Consider the following 26,300-nt stretch of genomic DNA (forward strand, 5'->3'; position numbering starts at 1 on the left):
GGAATAAAAATCCTCTTGCTGTTTGCATCAAGACCGCTTCTCGTGAGTGATTTGGGGTGTCGCCTCTTCCAAGAGGGGGATTTTCTTATCACTGGCCTTTCAGTCTCTGACGATGATGAAGACACGGGACCAGCCCCTCCTTGCTGCTCCCCCTTGGCACGAGCCTAACCCAGGGCTGGCGAAGCATCCACCACCCAGCCTGCCCAACACAGCAGAGGCTGCCTCTGTGCTTCACTCACAGCAGAGAAGAGGGCCTGGGACTCAGTGACCCTTTCCCAGAGGTCTGCAGAGGCCCCACCAGGACCTGGGGACCCACTGCAGCAGCTTGCCCTTGGGCCCCCGGCCACCTCTGTGCTCCATGGATCAGAGCTGCAGCACTCAAAGCCCTTCTGCAACAAAGGATCACCTCCCAGATGTGGCGGGACCATCGCTACAAGCCTGGCGGCACCAGTGCGAGAGGCTTGGCAGCAGGCAGGGCAGGCATCCACATCCTGTTTGCCCAGGAGGGAGTGGAGACTTGCCCTCCAGGAGTGTCTGCTCTGTACCCACACCTCAATGGCCAGGGTTGGACTCTGGCTTGTTAGTCACCAGCAGGACTGACAGTGCCCACGGCCACAGGGACTCAGGTGGACTCTCCCTCGAGGTGGGATGTCAGGAGCACAGCAAGTGGCCTGGCTGTTGTACCCTAGGCTTCCGACCCTCAGCACAGGTAGCCCCTAGACCTGGAGGGTGCAGGGTGACCCTGTTTGAGCTGCCACTAAAAACAGCCCCACAGGTTTGGCCGGCAAAGGGAAGTGGCCTGGGGTCAGCAAGTGGCCGGGCTATCCCCTGCCTGTGAGATGAAGATGTCTGCTCCCAGCGCCTCCCAAAGGCCACTTTCCTTGCTTAGAGGTTGGCAGTATATTAAAAAGATGAAGAAATGCCAAAATGGGTTACAAAACCCGTGCATCTTACACGTCAATGGGTACGATGATCTGAAATAACAAATATGTATTCAGTCTTCACCGCTGTCCTGGCACAGCTCCAAACCCCTTGGAACTGTGTCTTTGTTATGTCAATGAGGTTATTCAGGAAATCCCCAGGGCAGTTGACCTGTGACCCGGGGGAGGGGGAGGCGTGGAGGTGGAATCAGTCACCAGGGGCCAGTGATCCAGTGGATCAGGCCTGAGTAAGGAATTCTCCTTGGAAAGCCCCAGGGTTCAGGGAGTTTCGGGGTTGGGAGGCCTGGAGTATGGGGGGAACAGGTACCTGGCGAGGGTGCGGGCCTGCACCCTGCTCTCACCCTGCCCTGCGTGGGCGTCTCTTCCAGCTGGCTGTTCCGGCTCTTATAATACGCCTACCATCTTCTCAGTAAAATGCTTCCCCCAGCTCAGCCGCTCTAGCAAATTAATCAAACTGAGGAGGGGATTGTGGGAACCTCTGATCTATAGCTAATCGGGCAGACGCACCCAGGAAAACCTGTGCTTAAGGTGGGTATCTGGGGAGCGGGGGGAACTAGTGGGACGGAGCCTGTGGGGTCTGTGCTGGCACCAGGTACATAGCGTCAGATTGAGGGGACGCTCAGCTGCTGGCACAGAGAACTGCTTGGTGTGGGGACACCACCTTCCCCCGACATCTAGTGGCCAGAAGTGACGTGTTGTGTGTGTAAGTGAGGCAGACTCACTCGCGGGACAGAAAGTGGAGGGAAAACGGGGTGCTTTTCGTGCTTGCAGACTTCCCGAATCCCTTCAGGAGATGGAAGACCGGGCTCTGACCCAGAAGTGCAAGAGGAGCTACAGCCAAGCCCTTGTCTGGAGTGGAGGAAAGGGTCTCGGGGCTGGACTGGGGTTTGTCTGGCCTGTGCTGGGGGCCTTGCCCCTCCTGTGCATGAGGGCTGTCTTCAGGGCCAACCCCTGGGGCCCCAACTTCATCCCAGCACCTGCCTTCTGGGCTAGGAGCTGCCATCCCCGGTTGCCCTAGAGCGGGTCCTGGCCCCAGGTGCACAGACGGGCAAGATGCTGGGTGGTGGCTCCACTGGTCAGAACCTTTATTTGCACGGGGCCAGTTGCTCACCCAGCTGAGGTCACTCTGACTGGACAGGGCCCCAGAGGGGGCAGGGGGCTCCCGCCACATTCAGGGCGCGGGGCTGGGTGCTGGGAGGCTGAGCCCACAGGAGGGAAGCTGGTCTTCAGTACTCGAAGGTGACCGTCTTGACCCGCAGGTACTCATTCAGGGCTGCCTCTCCTGCAAGACACGCGAGCCAAGGCAAGATGTCCCTGTCATCGTGACCCTCAGATAGCTCCTCTGGCGGGCAGGCACATGTGTCCCCAGGCTGCTGTGGTTTTACTACCCATCCTCCCACCACCCTGCGGGCTCCCTGGTCCCTGTGGCTGAGAGGCAGCATGCGGCTCCCTGAACCTTGTCCCCGCATTTCCAGCTGCTGGCTCCCCCAGTGGCAGGGCAGGGACGTGAGGGCAGCCAGGAGAAGAGGGTGCCGGGCAGAACTCCTTGCCCTGGGCAGGCCAGGGGCTATGCCAGGCTCCCTGCCTGTGACACCCTCACCACACTAGGGCTCACAGTGCCCACACTCAGGACATGCTCAGTCCCCATGGGCCCCCCTCTCTTTGAGGAAGAAGCCTGAGGCCTGACAGTGGCCCCCCCCTACCCCTGGCCACAGAGCACTGGCCTCTCTGCAGCTCCGAGATCAAAGCTGGCTCCTCAGGACTTGCCGTCCCCTCTGCCAGGAGCATGTGACCTTCATGGCCAGCTCCTCTAGCGCTTGGGTCTCAGCACAGAGGACACGTCCTCAGACAGGCCCAAGGCCTCCAGCTAGAGCCACCTACCAGTCTCTAGCTCACATCACTTTGTCTGGTGTGCTTCCAGACCTGCCTTAGGTGTCACCTGTCTCCTCCCTGTAAGAAGTGAGCAGCCATCTTGTCACCCTGGCCCCTGGACGGAGCAACCTCAAACAGATGTTTGTTGAATGAATAAAGAAAAGTGGGCATGATTAGGTTACCCAGGTCTTTGCCAAATCCGGACTGCTTGAACCCTCCAAAGGGGGCGGCCACGTCGGTCTTGTTGTAGGTGTTGATGAACACGGTGCCCGCCTCCAGCTTGTCGCTGACGTACAGGGCCTTATTGATGTCCCTGGTGAAGACACCAGAGGCCAGGCCAAACTCTGTGGCGTTGGCCCGAGACAGCACGGTGTCCATGTCGCTGCAAGGAAACCGAGGAAGAGCTCCGTGAGGAGGGGAAGGGCCAGCCCTGGACAGGCGACCCAGAGACATGCCAAAAGAGGGGAGCCCAGCCCACTCCAAGCTCCCACCTCACAGGCGAAGCAAGCCTGGTGGATGACAGGTGGAGGAGGCAGAGGGGGCAGAGAAGGAAATGGGAAGGGAGCGCCTAGGACGGCGCATGATCGGCCACAAGGACCCTTTAGGTCACCATGGGCGTGTTCCTCACTTTATAGACGGGGGGCGGGAGCTCAGAGAGGGGGCAGGCTGGCCCCACCACACATGGGACAGCACATGCATGCTGGGGCGTCCCTGTCACAAACATCACGGGCTTGAAGATGCAGCAGGTGGCTGCTTTGGTCATTCTAATGTGGGTGATTGTTACTTTTTGACAGTTGGTGGGAAGGACAGGGGACAGAGGACAAGGTGCCATTCTGTAATCTGCTCAAGGCCCAGGAGAAGGCACAGCCGGGGTCCAGCTCCTCTGTCTGGGCTGGCAGGTGCCTTGGGGGCCAACAGGACCGGGTGGACGTGGGCTCTGGGCCATTGACGGATCTGAAGGCGCCTCTGGGAGGGAGCCAGGTGCTGATCAGAGGTGAGTTGGCCCACTGAACCCAACCAAACTGTAGGCTCACCAGCCAGACAAATAATGGTCGCCGAGGTGTGGGTGGTTTGGGACACAGCAGTGGATACTGAGCACAGAACCTGAGACACATGGAGAATACTCCCGGGGGAGCAGAAGCCCTGCGGTCCTCGTGGTCTCCACCCCCAAGGCTGAGGTCTGCGCAGGGGCCCGGCTGCGTGGACGGTCCCCCGTATGAATCCTCCTTCTGGCCCCGCAGCTCAGTCCCACGAGGATGAGAATCAGGCCCAGGATGACAGAGTGGGAGCCCTACCCGTCAGCAAATCGGGAGATGATCATGATGGGCCCGAAGGACTCCTCCTGGGCTATGAACATGTGGTCCTCCACGTCCGTGAAGACGGTCGGCTCAAAGAAGAAGCCTGTGGGGACAGAGTCCACACTTGTGGGAGCCCGGCTGCCAGGCCTCGTACAACCTACTCTAGCAATGAGGTTCAGGATGCCTGCACCGGGCTGTGACCCTCCCGGACGGGCAGAGGCCAGGCTGGCTCAGAGCTGGTCTGCCCGCCACCAGTGAAGATGCTCAAAGCTGGACAAAACCTGGGTTTTCCTAGGTTTAACCTGAAAACACCAGGATTCTGTGGCCAGTGCCGCCTCCCGGATGGCCCTCCCTCAGTCCCTGTGGTCAGTGTCCCTGGAACAGGGCTGCTCAGGACGGCTTCCCTTCTCCTTCCTGGCACTGTGGGGCGGGGAGGGGCAGGGCAGCTTCTCTGTGCTCAGGGGCCAGTGCTCTCGGCCAGGACACTCCTCCCAACCAGACCGCCGCCCCACAGAACCGCTTCTGTGCAGAGGCTTCTTCCCCTGAGTATTTCTCCTCTAGACAGAGCCACGGGCCCTGAGACCCACTGGACAGATTTAATTGGGCCCAATTTAAGAGTTCCCCAGTGGCCTACTGGGTTAAGCATCCGGCATTGTCACTGCCGTGACAAGGGTTTGATCCCTAGCCCAGGAACTTCTGCATGCCATGGGCACAGGCCAAAAAAAAAAAAAAAAAAAAAAAAGAAAAAGAAAAAGAAAAAGGCCTGATTTAGACAAAATTAAGAGACTAAGAGACTTGAAATTTTCTGTAATGTTTAGAATAACGGAATTTTTTTTTTTTTGCTTTTTTTTTTGTTTTTTAGGGCCATACCCACAGGATATGGAGGTTCCCAGGCTAGGAGTCAAATCAGAGCTACAGCTGCCGGGCTACACCACAGCCACAGCAATGCAGGATCCCATCCGCATCTGTGACCTACACCATAGCTCGTGGCAACGCCAGATCCTTAACCCACTGAGTGAGGCCAGGGATTGAACCTGAAACCTCATGGTTCCTAGTCGGATTCATTTCCGCTGTGCCACGACGGGAACTCCAGAAAAATTTAAGTTTAATAAAATGTTTCTTATCTTATGCACTTACACAATGTAATTACAATTTTTATAACATGAGTCACGTATGAACACATGTTGGCTCACGTGATGCGGCCTGTACTCATTCAATCTGCAAATGAAATGTAGCCCCACGTCCCTGAGCTCCAGTCCGGTCAGTCTCTGCCCTCTGTGACCCTTCCTGCCCCTCTGCACTCTAGGCCCCGAGGAGTCTGATGCCCTCATTCTCTGGCCTCCGGCGGGATGAGAGGAGCCTGCATTCAAACACTGCCCCTCACACGGGTCCAGGAATCCTGCCTTCACTTCCCGCCAGTCCCAAGCTCTGGCCTCCTGGAACCCTGAGTTAATGGGGGCAGGGAAGGGGGTAAGCAGACAGTGGCAGCAGGATGGAGCACCCGTGACCCTCAGAGCCCCCAGGGCCTGAGCCTGAGGTCGCCTTAACCATGAGGTCACCAGAGGCAGTGACAGAGACAGGAGGTGTTTGTTCAGCAGAGGACCAGCAAATGTGCAGAGAGAGGTAAGCGTGGCCCAAGTGTGGGTTGAGCACAAGCCGCTTAGACACAGATGGTGAGAGACCCTGGGGGATGGGGGGAGGGCCACAGGGTGGGAGGGCATCAACTTGGGGGAGTTGTAGCTGGACTCTGCAGCCACGTGAGGACGTGAGGATGGACCGGGGGCTCAGGAGGAGGGAGCCGGCATGACCGTGGAAGGGGTGCAAGAGCGGCAAGCAGAACCTCCAGGTCTTAGAGAATCAGGCACTTAATTAAGAGCAGGGGTAGAGAGGGAAGAGCCTAGAAACCATCTTGGCCTTCCCTCCATGATCCCACGTTGGTGCAGGCTTGGTGTGAGGCTCGGCATCAGCCCCAAGGATCAATTGTGCAGGAGACAGGCATGCACCTGCACCTGTGGTTCTGGCTCAGAGACTGAATTGGATGGAAGATTCTAGAGGGGCAGGTGTGCGTGTCTGCCATCAGGCGGGGCTGAGGATGGTTTTGGTACCACTGAGGGGCCTGGGTGATGTGCAGGTGGGGGTCCAGGGGTCAGAAGTCTGGACAAGGAGGAGCTGGAGATGGGTCCTTGGTAGGTCTGAGCTGCCACAGGGGGAGGCCGGGGGCTTGCCCTGCATTTAGGGGACTGGTGGAGAGGGAGTTTCCAGCCAAGGGTGGGGACAGAGAAGTGACAGGAAAGAGGAAAACCATGAAATCCAGGGCAAGGATCCACGGGGGACGGGGAGAGGGGATTTCAAGATGCAGAGAGGTTTGTGGCCATCAGGATCTACTTGGATATAGACGAAACCAGGTGCACGGCCCTCGCCTTGCCAGCCTCACACCTGCTCTGGCAGGTGTCCCGCAGCCAAGGTCCACCTCCCCAGCCCGTGGTCCTGACGGGACCTGAATCTGAGAACCTGGCCTCCAACACCTCCGGTCAGCCAGGGGCTGTGCCCCCTGCTGCTCCATCTGCCGGGTGGCAGTGAGGGCTGACTGACCTGGCCGAGGGACTTGGTTCCCCCCGCAGACCAGCGTGGCCCCCTCCTTCACGCCACGCTGGCAGTACTCCACCAGCTTCCGGAGGTGGGCCTGGTGGTTCTGCGGCCCATGGTTGGTGTCCCGGTCGAGAGGGTTGCCAATCTTCATCTTTCCCACCTCTTCCACCTGTGCGAGGACTGCCGGTCAGGGGGCTTGGGGTTGTGGTTTCTGACCACCTGACCCACCTCCCATGGATGCCTTTTTGGGTGACCAACCACGGGCCCCGGAACAAAGTCCACGTGCCAGACGCTGGAACCACATTCTGATTCCAAACCAGCCTGCCAGGCTGAAGTCTCAAAATCACCCTCTGTGCAAGGAGACCTGGGCCTGACATCTGGGGGCTGGGACAGCGCAGGTGTGCGTGTGGAGGTGGCGAGGGCTGGAGGGGGCAGGTGTGGAGGGGGGGCGGGTGTGTGTGAGGATGGGGGAGGGCAGGTGTGCAGGAGGCAGACGGGAGGGCAGGTGTAAGGTGGAGAGGTGTGACTGTGAGTCAGGCCAGATGTGTGTAGGGGGCGGGGTGTGAGGACAGGTGAAGACGGTGTGCAGGAGGGGGAGGGGAGGGCGGGTATGCCATGGTGGGGGCTGGTGGTCAGGGCAGGTGTATGGGGGTTGAGGGTATGGGGGTGGGTGAGAGCAGCAGAGGCAGAAGTGGGGTGTGGGGGCAGCACAGGACTGAGGCGCTGAAGGGGTGCTTATTCTGAGGACACCAGGACATGGGTGGGTGGGATGGGGTGAGAGAACATTGCTGTAATGCCCTGTGACAAGGTGGGGCAGACTAAGTGGAGGGGAGGGGCCTGCTCCAGGAGGCCCCTGCCCCTGCTCCCATGTCTGCCTGCTTCAGAGCCCAACGGTAAGACCTCCTCCTCCGGGAAGCCTTCCCCATTGCCTTGGCCAACGTGAGGCAGGTGTGGGCTTTGCTGCCTGGAGATGCTGGTCCGGGTCTCCGTGAGGAAGTACCAGGTGCTGACTGATGATGCCCAGGCTGGAGAGTCAGAAATGCCCCAGGTATGGGAAGCCAGGCGAACATAGCCAGTTGGAGGCAGACGCCAGGCCTCCTGGGCTCTAGGCTGAGGCACCCCTCCTACTTGTCAGCTGTCCTCTAGAGTCCTAAGACCACACAAGGTCATCCCCACCTCTCTGAGGCCACCTCTGGTCAGGCCTCCCTGTCTCACCCCAAACAGCCTAATCAGATGCAGGAGGACAAGCCCCCGGGGACCACCCTCTGTCCTCCCATCAGGAAGTGTTGGGCTCCTCTGACTGCCCCGAAGAGAGTCCCCAAGCGGGTGCCAGGCCCCCACCTTGCCCCAGGCTGGCCACCCGATTGCTCCCAGGCCCCGGGGATGCCAAGGGCAACCTCGCTGACTCCCAGATTTGTGCCTCGCTTCCTGAGCTTGGGAACGGTGCTCCCTGGACGGCTATCCTTCAGACTCTGCCCTCCCCCCACCAACTGGGGTTGGGTTGTGGGCCGGCCGCCCAGCGCTGCGCTTCCACAACCACATCCGCTTGGTGAGCTGGCCCTTGGGCCTGCCACCTCCATCCCTGCCACCTGACAACTCCTGTGTGGGGCCTATCACAGCGAAGGACCAGCTCAGAAGGGCTGACCCGCTCCCAAACCACGGTAGGGTCTACAAACAGACGTGAAAGCTCTCGTTTCCTTCCCAGGCTCCTGCCCCTTCAACCTGGGCTGGTCTGTGCCTGGCTTGGCCAGTAGAAGGTGGCAGAAGCAGCACTCAGTGACTTCAAGAGGACTCTACTCTCGCTCTTGGGGGTCCTGCCACTGGCCCTGCCTGTGTCTGAGCACAGACTACACAAAGAAGGGCCACAGGCAGAGATGAGACAGCCCAGCACAGTGACCAAGTGCCAATGTGTGGGCCAGGGGCGTATGTGCTGCTGTTCTCTAGCCACGTGGTCTTGGGAGCGGTTTGTTATGCTCCCTTCTAGAAAACACATCTGTCCCCCACCCTGCCCCCTTTCGTATTTCCTCCCCGTTACTCCTGCCTGCTTTTCCTGGCATCCTAAACACAGTCTGTCTAACCTGCAGGTAGAGCCAGTACCCCCCAGCACCTCACATCTACTCTGCAGGAGTCTCTGAGCTGAACCTGAGCCACCAGCCCTGCTGATGCTAGAGGCTGTGGATGGTCCTTCCTAACAGACAGGGGAAAGGATCCCCCTCTCTTGTCCTGTCCTGCACTGTCAGAGGAAGGGGGAGGTACCAGTAGCACCACCCCCCCGCCGCCACCAGCCACCCACATCACACTGTCTCACCTTTATCTGTGGGCACCCGCCCTGAAGCCTAGCCCCTGCATCCACACCCCAGCCCCTGTATCCCTCCAATACCCCTGTATCCACATCCCAGCCCCTGTATCCATGCCCCACTCCCTGTATCCACACCCCAGCCCCTGTATCCACACCCTCTGCCCCTGCATCCACACCTCAGCCCCTGTATCCACATCCTCCGCCCCCGTATCCACACCCCAGCCTCCATCTCTGAGCCCTGAGCCCCTGCAACTGGTGAACCAGCAGCGCCAAGACCCTCAGCAGAACTTACCACCTTCTGCACAAACTGGTCATGAATTGAGTTCTCCACAAAGAGCCGGCCGGCTGCGATGCAGTTCTCACCTTTGTTGAAGAACACTGCGCTCATCCCCTGGAGAAGAGACCAGAGTCCTGGTTATGACCCCCGCACCGGGCCCAGCCCCTGAGCGGGCCAGTGCCCCCTCTGAGAAAGAAGGGAGGAAGGCTTGTGTCTGGGCTTCCTGCGACCATCCAGGCCCATCAGTCTGGTGACATCCCCAGAGAAGGAGAGGCCAGAAGGGACGGTGTAGCAAGTGAGGCCACACGGGAGGGGACAGAGCTGAGCCCTGACTCCTGCCGCTGGGGAACCAGGCTGGAGGGGAGAGAGAGGGGAGGAGTGAGTGAGCCTGGAGCCCCTCCGGCTGGGGAGCTCCCGGGGAGAGGGGGGTCAGAGCTGCCCTCCAGGAGCTGAGCCTGGAGCAGGGGTCTGTGCACCTGGTGCAGGTGGCAGAGGTGGCCTCTCGAGAGGGGTGGTGCCAGCCAGGCCCAGCCTAGAAGAAACGTCCTCAGAGGCCAGGCTGGACCTCCTGGAAGCTGGGACGCACTGTTCGGCGACATAGACTGGCCTCTGCTGGCCGCTGAGACCTGGAGCTGACTGGCAGCTTCCCTCAGTTCCGTTCTAACGAGGCTGAACCTCTTTCTTGCTGTGCTGGACATGTCCTCCTCCGGGCACAGCTGGATGGAGAAGGGGGCGGTGCGCCTGGGCCCCCAGATGAAGAGGGCTGGACTGATTTGCTCCCACACGTGTGCAGGGGGGACCGAGGCGTGATAACACCAATGACAATGTCGGAACAACTGGCCCACAGTACCTGGTCCCCACCCTTCAGACACAATAGCTAAATCTTCTTCCCATCCTCCTCATCTGGGTGAGAGCAAGAGGCCCAGAAAGGCTAAGTCGCTTGCCCGAGGCTGCCCAGCGAGGCTGCAGTGGCACTGGGCAGGTGTGGACCTGGCACAAAGTCCCAGGGCTGGTCACTGCTGGGAGGGTCCCGCCCGGGTGCCCAGGGTGCTGTGTGTTTTCCTATGGGTCAGGGAACCTTGCCGGGCTGGTTTCAGAGCAGAGGGAATCCTGGCTCTCGCTTCTGGATCTTTGAAGCTGACATCAGTCACCAGGCAGTTGTGAAACCTCCTAGGAGGTGTGGCTCTGGGCACGAGCCACTCCTTGTGCCCAAGGCCTCTTCCTTCCTCCTGCCTGGTCCAGGCTGACTGTGCGTGGACCCCACCCCCGTCCCCTGCGGCCCTCACCATCTGCACAGCCCTGCTGAGGTCGCAGTCGGAGAAGATGATGAGGGGAGACTTTCCGCCCAGCTCTAGGGAGACCTTCTTCACATTGCTCAGGGCACAGCTGAAAAGAACAGAGTGTTGGTGGCCTGGTCCCCAGGAGCCGGGACCCTGTGGACTCCAGGGGGAGGGGCCAAAGCAGCGCCAAAGCAAGCTTCACTCAAAGAGCAACACAGGGTCTGGGTTGGAGGGAGCTGCCCTCACTGACTGTGGGCCAGGCTCTCCTCCCCCCACCTCCACCCCCTCGCAGCCCCCTGCTGCCTCCTCTAGCCTGGCACCGCCCTGGCCCACCCTGGGCCACCACCCCTCTGCTCCATTCTGCCTTCAGAAGTTGGCTCAGCCTCACTTATGAGCCCAACCCCAAGAGGAGGTCACGCACAGCCACTGAGATGGGGACGGGCATGGTACCCAGAGAAGGGGACCTGCCTCATGAGGGGGTGGGGAGGGCAGGCGGGGCTGCAGAGTAGTCGCAGGGTGGAAGCCCACCACTGCACAGAGATGGTGCTCTATCCCGAGAAACCATCCCCACAGCTGGACACCTGGGGGCCCAGCAAAGAGGGCAGTCATGTGTCCAGAAAGAGGGACTCAAGACCCTGCAGGTCGGTGGGCTGGGCACAGCCCCAGCTCCTCCCCCGTGCACCTGTCACTCAGTGGACACTCAGCTGCAGTGGGGTACTTGATGCCTGGGGCAGCCAGGAAGGGGCTGCTGCCCTGGGATCTGGCTCCCTCAACCTCTCTAAGCTCAACCACTGATTGTGCAAACCACCTTCATGGTGCTGGTGGGGAACCAGGGTGTGTGGTGGATTAGTGGCACAACTGCAGGGGTTTGAGGCTGGAGTCCAAGGACTAAGCCCAGGGCTGCAGCAGGAGACAGTAAAAGCTTCCCATACCAGCTGCAGGAAACAGCAATATTTGTTTAGTACCCACATTAAAGGGAAGCTCAAAAGAAATCAACGAAGGAGTTCCTGTCATGGCACAGTGGAAACAAATCCGACTAGGAACCATGAGGTTGCAGGTTTGATCCCTGGCCTCACTTGGTGGGTTAAGGATCCAGTGTTGCCATGAGCTGTGGTGTAGGTCGTGGATGCGGCTCGGATCTGGTGTTGCTGTGGCTGTGGTGCAGGCTGGCAGCAATAGCTCTGATTAGACCCTAGCCTCCTCCATATGCTGTGGGTGTGGCCCTAAAAAGCAAAAAAAAAAAAGGAAAGAAATCAGTGAAAAATTAATTCTATTATGTTTGATTTAACCCCAATAATAAAAATATTACCACTTCAACTTGCAATCTACACAAAAGTCCTTTGCCTTGTGCTAAGTTTTCGAGATCCGTGTCTTCTGGGCTCACAGCCCTGTCCCAGGCCACCATGTGTGCTGGTTGGCCCCAGACCATGGTGAGACCCCTGCTCCTCAGTGCTGCTTTCAGCCAGGGCTTGACAGACCCGTGGAGTCAGGGCCTGCAGTTTCCTGGGATGGCCGTAGGCTTGGGCTCACACATAGCACCGGCCACTTCCAGACCCTGGGACCAGAGGCCAGCATCCTGCGGGGCCGGCCATACCACTCACCCACCACCTACCTTTTCATGATGTGCTTTCCCACCTCGGTGGAGCCCGTGAACCCAATTTTCCGCACATCAGGATGGTCCGAGAGCCTCTGGCCGACCAGTGAGCCTGTGGGAGGTATGGGAGGGGCAGGCAGGGTGGTCACAGTGCTGAGGACATGGGCCTGGCCACCCTCCCCATCCACCCAAGGCCAGAGCTGTGGGTGTGTTCTCACACGCCGGTGCCCTCAGGGCCCTGGGACCACTGGGCCTCGCTTCCTGGTGTGGGTAGAACCGTGTCCCCTCAAAATGCTGAAGCCTCAACCCCTGTATTTGGAGCTGAAGTCTTTAAAGGGGGGATTCAATTAAAATGAGGTCATCAGGGCCGCCCTCATCCAACATGATCAGTGACCTGATGAGAAGAGGAGGTGAGGACACAGACACTCAGAAGGACGACCATGTGAGGACATGGGGAGAAGGTGGCCGTCTACACGCCAGCGAGAGAGGCCTCAGGAGGAATGGGTCCCGCAGGCCCCTTGGTCTCAGATGTGCAGACGTCCAGACTCCAAAACTGGGAGAAATCAACAGGCGTTGTTTCAGCGGCTCTGTGTGCGGTGCTTTGTTGCAGCAGCAAAGTCACACACTGGCCTTGTGTCTTTCCACCCGGCAGGAGAGACCCAAGGGGAGGGTACCCAACAGGGCCCGCTGCCCCTCCTGTTTGGCTGCTTGGAACCCTGGCCGCTTTTGCTGCACGGCCCCACCAGGCCAGGCCTGCAGGGTCCCAGCCCAATGTGGCCAGTCCCCTCGGACCCTTCTGGGCCTACAGGGGTCCCAGCCCAACGTGGTCAGTCCCCTCTGCCCCTCCCAGTCCCCTCTGCAGCAAGACCTCAAGGTCACCTCTCCCTGCTGATATCTCTCCACCTCTGCCTGCTCTCTCTGCATGTCCCGAGCCCAGTACTCTCCTCAACTCTGTGTGACAGCACCGGGGCCTCTGCTACACCCTGGTCCTCTTCCCTTCTCAGTGCACGTTCTCCTCAGTGACCTCAGCCTGGCTCACCTCTTCAAATGCCATCTTCAGGCACATCACCCTCCAAATTTGTATCTTGAGCTGAGCTTCCCTGCACCCAGAGACATTTGTCATTCCTCAGCTGGCTCGGCACCTCCGCTTGGATAGCTCACGGCCTCTCATATTTAGCGTATTTGAAACTGAACTCTTCAGCTTTCTCCAGACCTGCTCTTCCCCCACGGTCTCCACCGCAGTAAACAACCTCTCTCTGCAGCCAGCTGTTCAAGCCCACAGTCAGTCCACACACCACCCCCATCCATGAGTCACCCAGCCCTGGGGCTCCTCCATGTCCTAGTCCCCCAGAGCCACTGCCCTTGCCTCTGAGCCTCTAAAAGTGCCTATGGCAGAAGCACCTGTGACATTCTGGTTCAGGAGGCTGGGAGCGGGGACGTGCACTCCTGTCACGCTGATTCCATTCCACCATGCACACTGTTTAACAATCACTGTTTTGAGGAGGAACTATTTGCAAAAAAGATCTCTGATAATGGAGTATTACCTCAAACATCCCAAAGTCTCCAACAATAAGAAAACAAACAACCCAATCAAAACATCGGCAAAAGATCTGAAAAGGCATCTCATCAAAGAAGATAGCCAGGTGGCAATAAGCGTATGGACGTATGCTCAACATCATAAGTTATCAGGAAAAAAATTTTTTTTTGTCTTTTTGATGTTTCTAGGGCCGCTCTCACGGCACATGGAGGTTCCCAGACTAGGGGTCTAATCGGAGCTGTAGCTGCTGGCCTGCACCAGAGCCACAGCAATGCAGGATCCGAGCCGCATCTACAACCTGCACCACAGCTCATGGCAACGCCAGATCCTTAACCCACTGAGCAAGGCCAGGGTTTGAACCCGCAACCTCATGGTTCCTAGTTGGATTCGTTAACTACTGCGCCACAATGGGAACTCCAGGAAAATTTAAATTAAGACAGCAACGAGACACCACTACACGTCCAGCAGAATGGCCAGGCCCAGAGCACTGACCACACCAAGTGCTGGCAAGGACATGCAGCAGCAGGAATGCTTGTCGCGGCTGGTGGGGATGTGGCAGGTGCCGCCACGCTGGAAGACAGCTTGGTGGTTTCTCACAAAAATGAAACAATACTCTTACCATATGATCCAGCAGCCATGTTCCTTAGTATTTACCCAAAGCAGTCAAAAACATATGTCTACATAAAACCCTGCACAGCGATGTTTATAGTAGCTTTATTCATAATTGCCAAGAGATGGAAGCAACCAAACTGTGCTCCAGGAGGTGAATGGATGAACAAACTGCGGTCCATCCAGACAGTGGGATGGTATTTGGTGCTAAAAAGAAATGACCTATGAAGCCATGAAAAGATATGGAGGAAACTTAAACGCTTCTTACCAAGTGAAAGGAGCTAATCTGACAAAGCTACAAACTTTATAATTACATAATACTGTTCTGGTGAAGATGAAACTCTGGAGACAGTTAAGCGATCAGGGCTTTGCCGGGGACTCGTGGGGAGGAGAAATGAACAGATGTTCCCTCCTCCACAGGGGATTTTTAGGGCAGTGAAACTGTTCCATCTGATACCACAATGTTGGATACATGTCATTTTACATTTGTCACAGAATGTACAATGCCAAGAGTGAATCTTAACGTAAACTAGAGACTTTGAGGGATGAAGACATGTCAGTGTAAGTTTGCTCATTGTCACAAACGTGGGACATTTGCACATGAGGAGACAGGACACAAATGGGAATTCCCTATATTTTCCATTCAGTTTTTCTGTGAACCTAAAACTGCTCTGAAAAATACGGGCTACTGAACAATAGCAACAACAAAAGCACTGTTTTAGGCTCTCTAAGAAATATTTACAAGAAGATATCAAACACTAGATCACAAAGAAATTCTCCATCTTAGAAAGCAGACCTAGAATTCCTGTTGTGGCACAGCAGAAACGAATCCGACTAGGAATCATGAGGTTGAGGGTTCGATCCCTGGCTTGGCTCAGTGGGTTGAGGCTCTGGTGTTGTTGTGAGCTGTGGTGTAGGTCACAGACACGGCTCGGATTTGGTGTTGCTGTGGCTGTGGTGAAGGCTGGCAGCTGCAGCTCTGATTCCATCCCTAGCCTGGGAACCTCCATATGCCGAGGGTGCGGCCCTCAAAAGACACACACAAAAAAAAAAAAAAAAGAAAGAAAGAAAGAAAGAAAGAAAGCAGAACTTTTTGAAGTTCCCTTGTGGCTCAGGGGGTTAAAGATCTGGCATGACCACAGCTGTGGCGCAGGCTGCCACTGTGGTACGGGTTTCATCCCTGGCCAGGGAACTTCCACATGCTGTGGATGCCATAGAAAAAAGCAAAAAAAAAAGGTAGAATTTTTGCAGGCTATTATGGGATGAATCCCACTCACATTCCCATGTGGCCAGCCTAACAGCCAGTACCACAGAAAGTAATTTTATTTGGGAATAAGGTAGGTTGTTGTTGGGAATGTCCCTATAAAAGGGGAGACCTGGATACCGACACACACAGGAAAAACGCCGTGGAAAGGTCAAGGCACAGCCCTCGGAGCTGGAAGAGGCACAAAGGCCCCCTCCCTCAGAGCCTTTAGAGGAAGCCTGTCCCTGCCCCACCCTGACACCTCAATCTCAGATTTCCCCTCTCCAGACAGCATGTTTTGTTGTGTGAGTTTCCAGCTGGGCTACTCCACTGTGGAAGCCCTAGAAACTGATACTGACTTCTTTGACCATGAGGTGATAAAGCTAGAAGCATAAGATCAGAATTTTAGGGAACAAACACCTGAAAAAAATTAAATTGCTTTGACCTTACTGGCTCAGAGAGACCATCAGAACTTCAAAGGGCATATTGTCTAAGCATAAGAAAACGTGGAGTTCCTGTCGTGGCGCAGTGGTTAACGAATCCGACTAGGAACCATGAGGTTGCGGGTTCGAACCCTGGTCTCGCTCAGTAGGTTAAGGATCTGGTGTTGCCGTGACCTGTGGTGTAGGCTGCAGACGCGGTTCGGATCCTGCATTGCCGTGGCTCTGGCATAGGCCGGTGGCTACAGCTCCAATTGGACCGACCCCTAGCCTGGGAACCACCATAGCCGCGGTAGCTGCCCAAGGAAATGGCAAAAAGACAAAAAAAAAAAAAAAAAAAGAAGGAAAAAAAGAAAACGTGAACATATTCCACAGGCATGAGATGGGAGTCACCTCTGAAGGCCATTACAAGGAGCCCTATTGGAGTTCCCGTCGTGGCGCAGAGGTTAATGAATCCGACTAGGAACCATGAGGTTGCGGGTTCGGTCCCTGCCCTTGCTCAGTGGGGTAAGGATCCAGCGTTGCCATGAGCTGTGGTGTAGGTTGAAGACTCGGCTTGGCTCCCGTGTTGCTGTGGCTCTGGCGTAGGCCGGTGGCTACAGCTCTGATTCAACCCCTAGCCTGGGAACCTCCATATGCCGCAGGAGCGGCCCAAGAAATGGCAAAAAGACAAAAAAAAAAAAAACCCCAAAACAAGGAGCCCTATTGGCAGCTTCCCAGGGGAATAACTGGTGAAAATCAGTAAAAACCACTGTTTAAAGTCTCCAGAAATTTTCCTAAGGACAGACAGCAGGCGAGGAGGTATTTATTCAGGAGAGTCTGATGTCGGGGCTGTGAACCATCCTCTCTCTCTGTGGATTAGGCAAGTGTGGTCAGGAGGGCAGTCCAAGGACGTGGTGTCCTTGTAGGAGGGGAAGGCCGGCAGGGGCTTCCCTGCCTCCAACTTTGAGTGTCAAGGCCAAAGCTGGTGAGGGTGGCTTCCACTCCCCACCCCAATAAGGTGGGACCTCATCCACGTGGCCCATCTCCCTCATGGGGCCCTGTGCCTGAGGTAGCAGCTCAGAAATTTTGGTCAGGGAGAGGCTTTCTATGGGAAAGGAGACCTCCTGGGGTTCCCTTGCGGCTCAATGGGATTTGGTGTTATCAGTGCAATGGCCTGGGTCACTGTTGTGGCAAAGGTTTGATCCCTGGCTCCAGAACTTCCACATGCTGTGGATGTGGCCAAAATAACAATAACAACAACAGCAGAGAGCTCCAAAGCACTCCCCGAAGGAACTGACTTCATCTGAAACTGTACAAGGAACTTGAGCCCTAAGGACATTCTCCAAAACAATGGAGACTTTGGGGCGAACAATTAAGAGGAGGTTGGTAAGTCTATGACAGCAATAACATAAACCATAGTTTCCAGTGAGTATACCAGACAGAACCAGGGAAGAGCCCTGCAGAGTAAGAACAAACATTAAGGGCCAGCCCTGAAAACCAGCCTAGCAAAGGGGCCCGGATTTAATTGGGTCAGACTGTAAGGCAATTTATGCCCCAGGGTATTGCTGAAACAACAGAGCAACCAGCCTGCAGTTAATGCAGTTGACCAGCTAGTGTGATGACAAAGGAGGCAAATGGCTTAACAGATCATAGGAAAGAGACCCTCTATAACCGCTGACACTGGGGACTGTGCATGGCCCAGGGGTGTGCCCTCTGCGGGGCAACCTCACAGGCTGCACACCACAAGGGAAGGAAACTTTACTAAAACAGTCTAGCCACGTCACTAAATAAACAAGAAAATTATGGAAAGGGGCCAGGGATCCAGTTTTTTATAAAGAAACTTATGAGGCATGGAAAGAAACAGCAAAATGTGACACATCACAGGAAAAAAAATAGCGGGCAATGTAAACAGACATTGAGAAGGCCCAGGTGTCACACCTAACAAAGACTTCAAGGCAGCCCTTATTAAGATGTACAAATAACTGAACAAAACCACTTATAAAGGCAGCTATGATACAATGTCTCATCAAATAGAAATTTAAAAAGAACCAGGAGCTAAAAAGTACAACTGAAGTGAAAACTGAGCAGAGAGGCTCAACAGTAGGATTGAACTGGCAGAAGAGTTAGTGAACTTGCAGATGGCTGGAGATCATGAAATCTAGAAAAAAGCAAGAAAAATAATGAAGAAACGTGAAGAGCACCTCAGAGGAGAGTGGAACAGCAGTAAACACAACAATATACTCATAATGAAAGTACCAGAAGGAATGGAGAAATAGAAAGCAGTAGAAAAAATATTAGAATGCATCATGGTTGAAAATTCCCGTCTGATAAAAAACACTATCCCGGATTAATGAATTCCATATCAAAAACTGCAAAGAGATCCACACCCAGATGCTTCATTGTGAAAGTGCTAGAAAACAAGGGTAGAGAAAACTTTGAAAGCAGCAGGAGAAAAATAACTCCTTATAAATAAGGGAACTTGGTAAGATCCACAGCTGACTTAGCAAAAACAACAGAGGCCAGAGGCAGTGGAATGGTACAATCAGAATGCTCAGAGAACTGCCGCCAAGAATCTTTCATCCGGCAAGCTAGCTTTCAGAAAATAAAGGCAAAAGAAAACATTTCTGGATAAACAAAAACTTAGATAATCTGTTGCTAGCAGACCCACCTATGAGAAATACTAGAGGAAGTTCTTCAAGATAAAAACAAAAGACTTGGATAGTAATTCAAATCCACAGGGGGAAAAAAACCCAAAAAACCACAAAGGACACCAGTAAAGGTAATTGTATGCTTATAACAGACTGGATTACCTTTCCTTTAATTGATAATTCCCAAGTTATGTAATTTATGCCAGAGCACAGACATATGTACCGAAAATGGACAACATCTGGGGAGGCATTTGATGTTAAGTGTTAAAGCTAAACCCCTCCAGGTGTGGGTCTCCCCGCCAAGGGAGGCCTCCTTGGCTCCCAGGCCCACTGTGGGCACCCACCAGGGCACATCATGCAGCAGGCCCTGTTCTGACCACAGGCACCTCGTGCCCCATCCATGGCCCTTACCAGATCCTGGCAGGATGTTAACCACACCCTTGGGAATGCCGGCCTTCAGGGTCAGCTCTGCAAACTTCAAGGCTGTGAGTGGGGTCACCTGAGGAGGTAGGAAAGCAGGTCGGGTCAGGAGGCACTGGGAGGTGCGCTCAGCCTTGCTCTGCAGGCAGGCAGCCGTGTTCCTGCCCCACTGCAGTGGGGAGCTGGGAGAGGGCCTGCTGAGATCCAGGCCTGGGACCCTCTGCACCTGCATGCCTCCTCCCCTTGTCCCACCAAGCCCTCAGGACTGCCTAGCAGCCTGCCCCTCTGCACCGCCTCCTCATCCTCTGGGAGCTGGTGCTGCCTTCTGGCCTCTGCAAGCCCCTTGGTGCCCAGGCAGTGCCTGGCCCTCCGTGGCTGCATGTGATGTGCTGGCAGCTGCCCCAGCAATCAAGTGGCCACCCTACTTCTGGAGGAAGAGGGGTGACTCTCCTGGCCTGTGTGTCATCCACACCCCGCCCACCACCAGGTCTCAGACTGAGGGGAGCCTGTGGGTGCCCAGACCTTGTGGTGGTCTACCAGGGACAAGTGCCCCCACGCTAAAGGGAAAGGCTAAGGGTCATCTCAGGGGTGGCTGGAATGCAAGTGTATGCAGATTCCTACAAAATGTGTTATGCATGTTAAATGCTCAGGGTAAATCCTCTAACTGTATCATTTTGTTGGTTTTTATTTTGTTAACACCCTCAAGGCCAAATTGCCCCAAAGGAGCTGAAGTGCCAGCTTCAGTTTGTAACCAAACTCTGCAAAGTACAGATGAAGGAGTTGAGGTGCAGGGAGGGGTGTCCTCACCGCAGGGCACCCTGCTCAGGCCCTCCAGCCTGCACCAGGGACTCATACATCCCACCACTGGGCTGGTGAGAGGGGCACGAGTGGTGGATACAGAAGCTTCCCCAAGGTGTTTGGTCTCCGAAGCACCAGCTTCGGGGCTGCCTTGGAACCCGGAGCCTGGGCCGCACAAGGGAATGGAGAAGGGTTTCTGCTCCAAATTCCACCCACTGGAAAAATCCTTGACGGCTCAGCAAGCAGCTGCAAGCACAGCCTACTAGCCTGACTGGGTACCTAGTGGCCCATGGAACACTGGGTCTGCCCGTGTGATGGCCCACGTGGGCCAGCCCTCATTTGCAGAAGCCTCCTCTCCGAGGGGAGGCCAGCCAGTGTGGGCAAAGGGGCCTAGGCCCACCTCCTCGCTTGCAGGGTGCCTCCTAGGCCCTCCCAGCCCAGGCCACCAGGACGCACCCACACGCACCTGGGCGGGCTTGATCACCACTGTGTTTCCAGCAGCCAGGCAGGCGGCCGTCTTCCAGGACAGCATCATCAGGGGGTAGTTCCAGGGGATGACAATGCCACAGACCCTGTTGAACCAGGGAAGCAGGCCTTGGTGTCCCTACTTGGCCTGGGTCCCTGCCTGGACCTGCCACTGCCTCCCTTCTCCTGGGCCAGACATCCACTTCACGGCCAGGCTCCTGACGGGGCACCAGGAACCCTTCAGCGGGACAGTTCATACCTTTCTCCCAGGCCCAGATGAGGCCATATGTCCAGTCTGACAGTAGCCCCTCTTCCCAGCAGGGTGTCACAGCAGGGGACACTGCATAGTTATTGATGGGACTATGAGACAGTCGAGGGACATGGTTTGGTACAGGTGGCACCAGGAGAGGGGGAGGTGACAACAGGCACAGGGGAGAACAGAGAGGGCCTGGGGCCACAGAGGTGGGTGGAGAGGACGTGGGAGAGTGTCAAGAGTCACACATGTGAGCATGGATGAGGGTCCTCCTGGATTAGGCCACGGTCAGTCCCAAAGAGATGAGAAGGATGCAGTCAGTCTGGGGCCCTGATAAAGCCCGCCTGCTTTGCATTAGGAGACAGTGTCCAGTGTCAGTGCTGCCCCTCGGTCCCAGAGAGGCCTCTGTCTGGGTAGTAGGCCTCTGTCTGGGTAGTGGCTCCATGGAAGGAGTCCCCATGTCCCAGGAGATGTACTGATGACACCTGTGCCCCCAGCAGGCATGTGGTTCTGCCTCCTCCTGACCCCACAGAACTCGGTGAGAGCCTCTCCTTGTGTGTCGGTTAGAGGAGCTTGTCCACATGGGAGCCCTTGCAGACCAGGTGACTGTTGTTTCATCATCATCTTCACCATCTTCATTCTCATCTTCACCATCACCTTCATCTTCATCACCATCATCTTCAAACCATCATCGTCACCATCATCTTCATCATCTTCATCTTCAAACCATCATCTGCATCATCTTCATTACCATCTTCTTCACTATCACCTTCATCTTCATCACCATCATCTTTACCAGCATCTTCACCATCACCTTCATCTTCATCATCATCTTTGACATCTTCTACACAATCTTCATTTTCATCATCATCATCTTCACCACCATTATCTTCACTATCTTCTTCACCATCACCATCACCACCACCATCATCAGAAAATGTTTCCCCAACAGATGGCTGCTTGGCCAAGAGCAGGACGGGACAGTGAGGAGCTGCGGGGTTCAGGGCCAGCAGAGTGGGAGCAAGGTGGGCACTGGGGCAGGCAGGGAGGCCAGGCTGGAGGCTCGTACTCCTTCCTGGGAGTGAGGAGGTGTGCTGAGGGGTTAGGAAAGCTGGTCCCCACCCCACATATACCCAGCAGATCCAGAGGGACAAGCCAGGGGAGGGAGCAGGGCCAGTGCCCCCAGGGACATGGGAGAGGTCCCCAGGGAGAAGGAGGACTGAGAATGAGGCAGGCCTCAAAGAGGAAAACACAGCAGAGACATCCTGCCACCATGGGCTGAACTGTGCCCATGAGTCCCCATGTTGAAGTCCTAACTCCAGAGCCCCAGGGTGTGACCTTATTGGGAAAATGGGTTGTCCCAGATATAGTGAGTTAAGGTGAGGTCTCACTAGGGGAGGATGGGTACCCAATCCCCTTTGATGGCTGTCCTTATGAAAAGAGTGCCCCATGAAGACAGGCCTGTCTCGTGCTTGCGAGGGCAGAGCCCAGGAACACATACAGCCCGCAGGCACCAGAAGGGAGGGGAGGCGCCTCGGAAGGAGCCAGCCTCTCCCCACCTACATTGTCTAGGGCCCCAGACCGTGAGACAACCGAGGTCTGATGTTTGAGCCTTTGGGATGTGGTGCTTGGTTACAGCAGCCCCCAGCAAAGGTCCAGCCCTGCCAGCCCAGGGGAAGCCAGGCAGCCGAGCAGGGCCAACATCCTCCTCAGTCCGATGGGTGGACTCCCTGGGTGGGCGGCTGGAGGATCAGTGGCTCACAAGCTCATGGGTGGGGCTCCAGTGGGGTCCTTGCTCCACACTCCTGGTACCATGGCTGGTGTCCTGACCCTGAGCTCTCTTCTGGCAGCGAGTCCCTCCAGGGCGCCTGTGTCTGCATGGGGAGCTCTTAGCTCTGCCGCACGTGGTGTCCTTGGGCGCCCACCCTCAAGTCCCCACATCCAGCCTGTGGGCAACTCAGGTCCTCAGTGGTCACTGCCAGTGGCCTTTGGGCATCGGATGGTGAGATGAGGCCTCTCACTGTGGGCTTAGAACCTAGTCTTTCCAACACTGACTGGATATCTGGCCTCCTCCCCAGGCCGAGGGTCCAACCTTGCTTGGGGGAGGAAGTCCTTATCCACGCTATCCTCACGTGCTGCTTGTTAAACTCTGCAGATAAAATCGCTCAGGCCTTCTGTCTGTTCCTCCAAGACCCTGACTGACGGAGGGTTATTGGAGGAATTAAATATGGTCACAAAGTCACTCAATACTGCCTGGCACGGGACAACAACTGTGGAAGTGAAGGCTGTTTGGACCCCGAGGGCAGAAATTTCATCAGTTTTCTCTGCTGCATCTCTAGCACCTGTTGTGTCTGGAAGGTGGGAGCTGGCAAATAAACCACTGTCTGGGAGTTCCCGTCGTGGCACAGTGGTTAACGAATCCGACTAGGAACCATGAGGTTGTGGGTTCGATCCCTGCAATCCCTGGCCTTGCTCAGTGGGTTGAGGATCCGGCGTTGCCGTGAGCTGTGGTGTAGGTCACAGATGCGGCAAGGATCCGAGTATTGGTGTGGCTGTGGCATAGGCCGTCAGCTACAGCTCTGATTTGACCCCTAACCTGGGAACCTCCATATGTCGTGGGAGCAGCTCAAGAAAAAAGGCAAAAAGACAAAAAAACAAAAAAACAAAAAACCACTGTCTGTTAAACACAGAGGGGACAGTTGAGCGCCCTTCTGCACTGCGAGAAAGGCCTGGTATGAGACTCACCCGATGGGCTCCCTCCTGGTCAAGGTCAGGTTCCGGTTGGGTCTGGCCTGGTTGATGGGGATGGTGCTGCCCTGGAAGAAGTAGGGCATCGGTAGAAGGGGCTCTGCCCTCCTCCCCTTCCCCTCTGGGCAGCCAGCCTGTGCCTGGGGCCCAGGGAGGGGCAGGGACAACTGCGTCCTGATGCCCCAGCTTGGGTATGGGCAGGCAGCTGAGGGTTTCAGAGCCGGGTGGAGTGGGCAGCCATGGGGCAGGGCGCTGCACCTGGCAGCATCCTTAGGCAGGAAGCAGGTCTGACACGGGGTGGCCTCTGGGGCAGAGAAGGGCCAGGGTGGGGGCCAACTGCCCCTGGAGGCTGTGTTGGCCCAGGAGGCCCTGTGACGGCCCCTCCCTCACCCTCTGTGGAGGGGAGGGGTGGGGAGCCCAGAGCTGGCAGAGACCTGAGAACTCTGCGGCCATGGGCCTCCCTGGGGAGGGGCTCACACACCACTGCCCACAGCAGGCAGACCTCTAATAATCCCCCCCTGCCACACCCGTGACATGCTGACCCCTGGGGCCTGGTGAGCCGCCCTCTGCCCCCTCAGCCATGCCACAACATGGCACAGCCGGCCTTAGGGTGGGGAGGTGGTGCTGGGCTGGGGGCGACATACCACAGGGGGCAGAAGGGCAGAAGTGTTGGGGTTGGGATGAGAGTGGAGGGCACAGCAAGGGCCAGAGCCTCTGCCCGCCGCAGCCCCGTAGGACTGAGCTCTGCCCACACCTGGTCCTGCCTGGAGATGCTAGTGAGTCCCAGCCCACCTCCCCCCTTGGCAAAGACCTCGTGAGACCCTGGCACAGACCCCGGCCAAGCCCGCACTTCTGCCCGCAGACCGGAGCCACAGGGTGGTGGTGACTCTCTGCACAGCGTTCAGAGTGCTGTCCCTGGGGCGCCGTGCCGGCTTGATCCACCTGCGGGGCCCACCTGGATCTTGTCGCACCAGCCAGCGAAGTAGCGGAAGGTCTGGATGGACATGCCCACGTGGGTCTTCAGGGCCAGTGTGTAGACAGCACCTGCATCCAGCGCCTCGATGGTGGCCAGCTCCTCCTGGTGCTGCTCCATGAGGTCTGCCAACCTGGCAGAGGTGAGGAGGGCTGGCTCAGGCCTGGCACAGCCTCTCCTGTGTTGGGACCCTGCCTGCACTCCCAGCGCTGCCCTGTGCAGGTGCTGACCCCAGTGGCCTCATCTGTGAGATGGGACAGCGGGCTGGAGGCTGTGAGGATGGTGCCCTCAACCCCCTTTTATGAGACTGCCTGCCTCCTAATAATAAGACATTCTGCCTCTGCCACATGGGGTCACTGTCTTCCAAAGTCACACCCTCTCTGTCCGGACAGCCTCATGGCCCAGGGAAGTGTGCCCGGCCCTCTATGCTGGCTGTCACCAGGGATGAGGAGGGAGGGATGACAGAGGCACGTTAGGGCAGGTGCATCTGTACAGCCCACCTCCAGCCGCCCCCCTGGTCCTGATGGGTGAACTGCTGCAGGCACCTGGGAGCTGACATGGGCCCCTCTCTGCTGCGAGGGCGTCACACTTCTGGGGACAGAGTGGATGGAGACCACTGACCCAGCAGCCCCTCGTCTCATACATGGGGGGCTCCGGCCATGGGACCGGAGCCCACCGACCTATGCTTCCTGCACACGGCCGCCAGCTTGGCCCGAACACCACGCGTCTCCTCTCATCCTGCCTGAACCCCCAGGGCCCCGAGGCTGCCCACCACACTCAGGCTGCAGCCCCCAGTCCCAAGCCTGGCCCACCAGCCCTGAGGCCCTGCCCATTTCCTCCTGGACCACAGGTGCTCGCTGGCTGCCTCCCCTCCCCTCCTCCTCATGAGTGAGCCCCCTGCCTGGGATCTTCAGGGAGCACTCCCTACACTCCTGTTTCCCGTTCCAACCTCTGAGCCTCTCTCAGACCCTGACTCGATGGCACACCCTCTGCGACCCTAGTCCCCCGACCTGAGGCCAGCGCATCTCCCTGCTGCGTCCTGCCAGCGCCTTCTGCCTTCCTCCAAACCTCACTGACTGTCACAGATGTTCACAAAGGGGACAGCACCACACGGTCTGCCCTTCCCACGAGGACAGATGGCGTTTGGTCTCCACGCCCCTGGGTACATGGCCCCTAACCAGCTCAAGGCTGGCGAGTGAAACTAGGGACTAAGTGGAAGAGCTCAGCAACAGCGGCAGAGCCACAACGTCACCACAGAGACAGTGACACATCTGGGTCACTCTCTGGGTAAGAGGAGCAACAGTAAGTCACCGTCTGAGAAAGATGAGAGACCTGACAGTGGAAACACCATGTTGTAGGCATGACAAGGACGAGGGTTCCATCCGCTACTAGGACAGAGAGCCAGAGCCATGCAGTGCGTGGTGAGTGAGCACAATGTGGCTCTGAGAGTTGGCTCCTTGGTGGTTATGCCCTTGCTCTAGCCTGAGACACGTCAGCTCTAAAGCCTGCCAGTGCCAACTTTTACACATCCAGTTATCTAAAACATAGCCCAAACATGCACATTTTTAGCCATTTAGAGCCTGCTTGCTTTACATCCCCCAGGAACCTCACCCAACTCCTGCGCTGTGCAGTTATGGACACTGGTCGTCCCAGTCCCCTGACCTGGAGCCCCCCTGTGCTGCTGGGTGACATCACTTGGATCTGGGAGCCCCCTCTCAGACCCCTCTGCCCCCTAGATGGTCCCTTGCACTCCTCCTATTCCCCCACGACAGCCTCTGAAGGTTTCCTGCTGCGGGGGTGCCACCTGATAAAGTCTGCTGTGTGTTGCTGCCTTTTGCAGTCACATCTTTTTCCTTGATCAGCCCCAAATTCCTCCAACAGTTGTAGACAATGTGCCTGTGATGTGGCCCTGTCATAGATCCCTAAGTAACCACCACCTGAGCTACCCGGGGGCCCCAGGGCCCCTGTGCCGGTTGTCCGACCGACAGCCTGGGGAGCGGCACCTTCACCTCCCAGAGCCCGGTGCCCATGTGG

At 56.7% G+C, this 26,300-nt stretch overlaps 1 protein-coding gene across 4 annotated transcripts in view; it reads right to left on the bottom strand.

Moving 5' to 3' along the window:
• Positions 1-2,002: 2,002 nt before the first annotated feature.
• Positions 2,003-26,300, bottom strand: part of ALDH1L1 (aldehyde dehydrogenase 1 family member L1) — a 96,504-nt gene continuing 72,206 nt past the window's right edge. For all 4 annotated transcript variants that reach the window (XM_047796237.1, XM_047796235.1, XM_047796236.1 and 1 more), the window contains 11 exons: positions 24,249-24,399; positions 23,291-23,361; positions 20,294-20,399; positions 19,021-19,108; positions 12,169-12,262; positions 10,563-10,662; positions 9,292-9,390; positions 6,704-6,869; positions 4,109-4,214; positions 2,996-3,195; positions 2,003-2,223 (listed from right to left, as the gene is read on the bottom strand). In XM_047796237.1, coding sequence (XP_047652193.1) covers positions 2,168-2,223; positions 2,996-3,195; positions 4,109-4,214; positions 6,704-6,869; positions 9,292-9,390; positions 10,563-10,662; positions 12,169-12,262; positions 19,021-19,108; positions 20,294-20,399; positions 23,291-23,361; positions 24,249-24,399 — 1,237 coding nt within the window. In that variant the 3' untranslated portion in view covers positions 2,003-2,167. The remainder of the gene's footprint in view (positions 2,224-2,995; positions 3,196-4,108; positions 4,215-6,703; positions 6,870-9,291; positions 9,391-10,562; positions 10,663-12,168; positions 12,263-19,020; positions 19,109-20,293; positions 20,400-23,290; positions 23,362-24,248; positions 24,400-26,300) is intronic.

This window comes from Phacochoerus africanus, chromosome 9 (genome assembly GCF_016906955.1).
Source record: "Phacochoerus africanus isolate WHEZ1 chromosome 9, ROS_Pafr_v1, whole genome shotgun sequence".
NCBI classification, from domain to species: domain Eukaryota; kingdom Metazoa; phylum Chordata; class Mammalia; order Artiodactyla; family Suidae; genus Phacochoerus; species Phacochoerus africanus.